The sequence below is a fragment of the Stegostoma tigrinum genome, chromosome 27 (assembly GCF_030684315.1).
Source record: "Stegostoma tigrinum isolate sSteTig4 chromosome 27, sSteTig4.hap1, whole genome shotgun sequence".
NCBI classification, from domain to species: domain Eukaryota; kingdom Metazoa; phylum Chordata; class Chondrichthyes; order Orectolobiformes; family Stegostomatidae; genus Stegostoma; species Stegostoma tigrinum.
Genome location: NC_081380.1, coordinates 47,036,228 through 47,043,570, shown reverse-complemented (window position 1 = coordinate 47,043,570; position 7,343 = coordinate 47,036,228). Strand labels below are relative to the sequence as shown.

The window sequence follows — 7,343 nt, the reverse complement described above, 5'->3', positions numbered from 1 at the left end:
GGATGGAATGCTCTTTGGAAGGTCGGTGAAGATTTAATGGGCTAAATGGCCTCTTTCTGCACTGAAGGGATTCCATAATTATGTGAATTTTACATTCTCATTGGAACGTATTTGTTCTATTCTGAAATATCCCCATATATAAGACCATAAGACATAGGAGTGGAAGTACGGCCATTCGGCCCATCAAGTCCACTCCGCCATTTAAATCATGGCTGATGGGCATTTCATAGGCTATTACATCTCTACTGACTTAGCTTTCAATCTAATTTATTGGTTCATTTCAGCTGGCTTTACTTCCATGCCCCAGGTTAAAACACCAGTCCTGGGTTCAGTCTTCTCTCCCTCAAACTGAATATAAAATTCAGTCATATTATTGTTGCTGCTACCAAGGTGCACTTTCATGATGAGGAAATAAAGTATAACTATTCCACTGCTCAATACCAACTTCAGTATAGCCTGTTTTCTGACTGGTTCTGGAGTTTGCTATTGTAAGAAAGAATGCCAAAAACATTTTCCGAGCTCCTCATCTCAACCATCTTTGTCCATCTGATTGTTCCAATCTATATGCAGATTAACAGATCGATCTATATGCAGATCGACAAATTCTTGATCTCAGAAGGAATCAAGGGCTATGAGGAGAGTGGAGGGAAGTGGCATTGAAATGCCCATCAGCCATGATTTAAATGACGGAGTGGACTTGATGGGCCAAATGGCCTTACTTCCACTCCTATGTCTTATAGTCTTAATATCTTCCATTAGTATTGCTGTGCCTTTCTGACAATCTCAGGTTAGAGGAATGTCCCAGAGTTTGGAATTCTATTGGACAGAGCTCTGAATAATTAGTTTGTGATGTTGGTCATTAAGATAAAGAATGCAGAAACTCACCATGGATCCTCAAACAGCACCTTCCAAATCCACAAGCACTTCCATCTAGAAGGACAAGGGCAGCAAATACTTGGGAACACCACCCCCTCCCAGCTACTCACCCTCCTGACTGTGAAATACAGCAACATTCCTTCAACTGCTGGGTCAAAAACCTGGAATTCCCTCCCTAAGGACCACTTTCTGAAGGTGGTAATTGCTGCCCAGAAAGCAATAAACAGAAAGTTTCAGACAAGAAACAAAGGCAGAGAGAGAGAAAGAGAAAACGGAGAGATAGATGAGAGAGAGAGAGAGAGAGAGAGAGAGAGAGACCAAGACAGGAGTTTAACATGGCTATACTAAGAGTGACAGAAAAGGACAAACTGAGAGGAAGACAGAAAATGATATGAAGACAGGCAAGTCATTTTTCTTTTGCTCTGTTAGTTCATAAGCTGATGCTTTAGCTCTTGGGAAGAAACCAATGGAAAGTCTCTCGGCCTCAGCTCAGCCACTGACAATGCTGGATCCTGGGCATATCTCCCTCACCTTTTGAGGTGTGACTGACTAAATCACATCCATATCAAGTGGGCACATATACTGAGGCTCTGCAGACATGGAGGCAGCTCTGGAACCAGCAGGTCACAATCTGGCAGTGAAGTAACTGCCGCAGCACTCCCTCCTCCTACCTCCCACCTCCTACCCGCATGGTCTCCCAAGGAATGGTCCCTCAGCTCAGCTATAGGTTGACTGAAAGCTGTGACCTCTGGGGTCCTATCACTGGGCAGTATAAACATGGGGAATCCCTTACCGGTTTGGGGCAGTGGATATATCGAGCGAGGCTGATGATCAAGTCATGAGTGATAGGATCCACGAGGTTGCGGAAACTTGCATATCTGCAGAGGACGTCATCCAGTGAAGTCGACTCCATTCCTAAATCCTGCAGCAGAACAGGGAAAGAAACAGTGAGACAGTTATATCATCTCATTCCCAAATTTCGGACATTGCAATGAATTTACAGCCATACTTTCTGAAGTGCGGCCTTTGGTGTATTGTGGGAAAAACAGTCATCGATACATTCATTGCAAGTTCACACAAGCTGCAATCATAGAATCGCTGTAGGATTTCAGCTCAGGAATGGGCCACTCAGTCCATGATGTCTGTACTGGCTTTGTGCAAAGCAGCTCAGCCAATCCCATTTCCCCATCTTTCCCTGGAGCCAATCTGTTTTAAACAGTGTTGGTCACCCTGTAATTCCCTCTGCACCCCTTCACCTCTAGCCTCTGTGCATCTGGCTTTTTATTGCCCCACCCCTGGCAGTGCAGGTACTTCCTCAGAATATGTTTCTGCCTCAGGCTCTGCTCTTTTAAGACATTCTTTTATAACTTACTGAGGGAGTGCTGCACTGTCAGAGCATCAGTCCTGAAGGAGTGACAGTACTAAGGAGTGCTGCACTGTTAGAACATAAGAAATAGGAGCAGGGGTGGCCCATTCTCCTTAACATCTGACCTGTCAAGCTTCCCTCAGAATCCTGCATCACCCTCATACTTCAAAACGCCAATGAATACAGGTCGAATCTGTTTAGCTGTTCTTGGTGAATCAGCTCCTTCATCCCAGGAATCAGCTGAGCGGATCTCTTTTGGACTGCGTCCAGTGCCAATAGATCCTTTCTTAAAAACTATATACAGTCCAGGCACATCTCACCAATGCCCTGACCAGTTGTAGTAAGACTTCACCCATTTTACAGTCCAACCCTCTGGCAACAAAAGGTTAAACTCCATTTCCTTCCCAATTAACTGCTGTGTCTGCATGTTAACCTTTCATGTTTCATGTACAAGAACACCCAGAGCTCTCTGTGCTGCACATTTTTGGAGCCTCTCTATTTAACCAGTAGTTTCCTTTTGGTTCTTCCCACCGAAGTGAGTGACTTCACACTTTCCAGTATTTAATTCCATCTGCAAAAGCATTTCCATCATCTCACACTATCTATATCCCCTTGTGTCCTCATCACTACGTGACCCTACCTTTTTTTTGCATCATCAGCAAATTTAGACGCCATTACACTCTGCCCTGCTTCGTGTTATGAATATAGACAGTACTAGCAGTGATTCTTGTGTGTTAACCAATCCTCAATCCATGCTCATACCTTATCCCCAACACAGTGAGCTCCCATCTTGTGCAATAACATTTTTTGTGGCATTTTATCAAGTGCCTTTTGGAAATTCAAATATATTACATCCATCAGCTCCACTTTATCAACTCAGTATGTTGTATCTTTAAAGAACTTCCTGGCAATTTTGTCAAACATGACTTCCCTTTCATAAAACCATTAGACTCTGACTGGTTTAAGTTTTTCTAAATGAGCTGTTATTTCTTCCTTAATAATGGATTCTAGCATTTTTCCAATGATAGATGTTAGACTTATTGGCCTGTAGTTTCCTGCTCTCACTCTCCCTTCCTTCTTGAACAAGGCCATCAGATTAGCAGTTTTTCAAACTGCTGGAACCTTCCTAAAATCCATAAGGGATATTTTGACCCATACGTCCATTCTGTCTGTAGCCACTTCATTTAAAGCCCTTGGATGGAGACCATCAGGTCCTGTCAATTATCTGTTATTTGTCCCATTACTTTGTCAAATACTTTGTCCTTCATGATAGAGTCTGTTACACGAGCTATCCTTCCATTAGTATTGTGCTTACCCAATATCTTTTAAGATATTTCCACCAGCAGGAACACTGATGCAAAATATTGCTTTAACACCATCTGCCATTCCCCTGTTCAAGGTTACTCACTTTAGTTACTTTTTAAAAATCTATTCGTAGAAGCACTGCTGTTTGCTTTTATTTTCTTGCCAATTTAAGGTCAGGGCTGAGGGAGTGGGCACTGTCGGAGGGTCAGTGCTGAGGGAGGGGGCACTGTCGGAGGGTCAGTGCTGAGGGAGCGCCGCACTGTCGGAGGGTCAGTGCTGAGGGAGTGGGCACTGTCGGAGGGACAGTGCTGAGGGAGGGCCGCAGTGTTGGAGGGTCAGTGCTGAGGGAGCGGGCACTGTTGGAGGGCCAGTGCTGAGGGAGGGCCGCACTGTCGGAGGGTCAGTGCTGAGGGAGGGCCACACTGTCGGAGGGTCAGGGCTGAGGGAGTGGGCACTGTCGGAAGGTCAGTGCTGAGGGAGTGCCGCACTGTCCGGACAGTCAGTGCTGAGGGAGGGCTGCACTGTCAGAGGGTCAGTGCTGAGGGAGTGCCGCACTGTAGGAGGGTCAGTGCTGAGGGAGTGGGCACTGTCGGAGGGACAGTGCTGAGGGACGGCCGCAGTGTTGGAGGGTCAGTGCTGAGGGAGCGGGCACTGTTGGAGGGTCAGTGCTGAGGGAGGGCCGCACTGTCGGAGGGTCAGGGCTGAGGGAGTGGGCACTGTCGGAAGGTCAGTGCTGAGGGAGTGCCGCACTGTCCGGACAGTCAGTGCTGAGGGAGGGCTGCACTGTCAGAGGGTCAGTGCTGAGGGAGCGCCGCACTGTCGGGAGGGTCAGCGCTGAGGGAGCGCCGCACTGTCGGAGTGTCAGTGCTGAGGGAGCGCCGCACTGTCAGAGGGTCCGTGCTGAGGGAGCGCCGCACTGTCGGAGGGTCAGTGCTGAGGGAGCGGGCACTGTCGAAGGGTCAGCACTGAGCGAGGTGCCGCACTGTCGGAGGGTCAGTGCTGAGGGAGCGCCGCACTGTTGGAGGGTCAGTGCTGAGGGGAGAAACATCTGCTGAGCTCCTCATTAACTTATTTGTTCATAATTCAACAGTGCAGCTGGTAATTTTGTTCCCAGATCAGAACTCGTGCATAAGCAGGAAATCACAGGAGATGCATTTATACCCCACCTGCTAACTGGCAGAACTGGTAATGTTTCTTATGGGACCTCATTAAACAGAGTACTGGTCCTTGGGTGTGCATTTCTATCTTTTAATTTTCCAGGTGTAGAATGAAGAAAATATTCCGCCCCAATGCCTGGATTACAGGAAGGAGAGGCTGGCCTTGAACAGCATACACCACACATTCGCCTGCGGCTAAATGGGTTAAATTGTGGGGACAGGTTGCACAGACTAACTTGTAAATCCTTCAGTCACAATCACCTCATTGTGGTACTTGAAATGATAACAGCATCTCCTGGGCCACAGAGAGTATCCATTTTCACTGCAGCTGGTGTCCAGCATCCACAAGGAGGGAGAGAACCTTAAAGTGATAACAAAGTGTGGAGCTGGATGAACACAGGAGGCCAAGCAGCATCTTAGGAGCAGGAAAGCTGACGTTTTGGGCCAAGACCCTTCATTAGAACCTTAAAGTCTGGGTGCTGTCATGAAGCACTTTCTCAAACAAAGAAAATATGGAACATTGTCCCTGTTACCATCACTGAATCCCCCACTATCAACATCCTGGGGGTTACCACTGACTCAACACTCAACTGGGCTCATCATATCAACACAGTGGCTATAAGAGCAGGTCAGAGATGAGGCACAGTGCAGCAAATAACTCACCTCCTGTACACCATCTGCAAGATACAAGTCAGGAGTGTGATGGAATACTCCCCACTTGCCTGGATGGAGGCAGCCCCAACAACACTCAAGAAGCTTGTCACCATCCAGGACAAAGCAGCACCCCCCCCACCTTGTTTGGCACCACATCCACAAACATCCCACTCCCTCCACCGCTGATACACAGCAGCAGCAGTGTGTACCACTTACATACATGGAACACCACCAGTTGCACGTTCTCCTCCGAGCCGCTCGCCATCCTATCGTCATTCCTTCAGTGTCGCTGGGTCAAAACCTTGGAATTCCCTCTCTGAGGGCACTGTGGGTCAATAGGCGGGCTGCAGCGGTTCAAGAAGGCAGCTCCAAAGCATGTGGCAACAAAGCTAATGCAGCCAGCAATGTTCACATCCCACAAATGCATTTTCAAAGAAGGCTCATGGTGCAGGGTGCCAATTAAAACATTTAAGACTGAGATGAGTACACTTTTATTGGGGTAGGGAGTCAGCATCGTGAAGCAATTATGATGGATAGAGTTGAGATGCAAACAATCATAGTATAATTGAGTGACCCAGCAGGCTCAAAGGACTGAGTGGCCCTGTCCTGCTTCTAAAATATTTATTCATAACATTGCATGCAGTTGGCAAGTTAACCCACAGTCCATTATCAACCTCAGTAAATATTATAGCTGAAAGTTTTAGCCTGTTGGTCACGATGCAGACACTTTCCTGCAATTAACTGCAAATCCTGAGCCAGAGCTGCAGCCTAAAGCCTGTCCGTGGGATATCTGTGTGCAGAGGGGAGATGGATTTACTGCCAGAGGCTAACAGTACACGAGTTAGTTTAACAGAGTAACAGCTGTATAAATAGGAGCGAAATATTCACAGTATAGGAAAGGGAAAGATAGGGGAGAGAATCACACACACTCTCACAGACAGTCTCACATGGACACACACTGTCACCCACACACTCTCACGTAGACACACCCCACACCCACACACACTGGTGAATGGACGAGACAAGAGAGAGACGATTGTAGACGGTTTTTGTCCATTTGTTACTGGCCATGACTCGTTGCAGTCTTTGAAAATGTAGGATTCAAGACTGAGAAACCCAACCTTACCACAGCTGAGCGCAAGCTGCTTGGATAATACGGCCATGGCTGTTTAAGAGTAAATATCTGTAATTATAATAAATGTGACTCTGTTGAAGCATGACTAAGGAGTGTGATAGGAACTGTGATATTTAACACTTGTTATTATCTTCTTACAGCTTCTGTGAAGGGAAATTTCTGTTTCTATCATGCCGTAACATTCTCGGGTAGTGTCAAAGCTTTTTACAACCTAGTTTCTACATTCACTCAGAGGATGTGGGCATTGGTGGCTGGGCCAGCATTTACTGCCCATCCTGAATTGTCCCTTGAGAAGGTGGTGGTGAGCTGCCTTCTTGAACCCACTTGCTGGGCGGACCCACAATGCCTTTAGGGAGGGAATTCCAGGATTTTGACCCAGCAACAGGGAAGGAAGAGAGATATGGTGAGTGGCTTGGAGGGGAACTTGCAGGGGATGGTGTTCCCATGTACCTGCTGCCCTGGTCCTTCTGGGTGGAAGTGGTCGTGGGTTTGGAAGGTGCTGCCTCAGGATCGTTGGTGAATTTCTGCAGTGCATCTTGTAGATAGTACACACTGTTGTTACTGAGCGTCGGTGGTGGAAGGAGTGGGATGTTTGTGAATGTGGTGCCAATCAAGTGGGTAGTTTTGTCCTGGATGGTATCAAGCTTCTTCAGTGTTGTTGGGGCTGCCCCCATCCAGGCAAGTGGGGAGTATTCCATCACACTCCTGACTTGTGCCTTGTGTAATGACACAGAGACAGGCAGTTGAACCCAATCTGCCATTCTACCACTGTATTCACGGTACAATAAAACTCAACTGTTAAAGACGTAAAATGGTTCCTAACCAGGCTTTTCAATAACCAAACCCTTAC

General features: G+C 47.1%; 1 protein-coding gene across 1 annotated transcript in view; it reads right to left on the bottom strand.

Moving 5' to 3' along the window:
* The window catches only part of lrrc75a (leucine rich repeat containing 75A), a 62,010-nt gene that overhangs the window by 29,795 nt on the left and 24,872 nt on the right, over positions 1-7,343 (bottom strand). Inside the window, exon 2 of the mRNA XM_048556756.2 lies at positions 1,670-1,798. Coding sequence (XP_048412713.2) covers positions 1,670-1,798 — 129 coding nt within the window. The remainder of the gene's footprint in view (positions 1-1,669; positions 1,799-7,343) is intronic.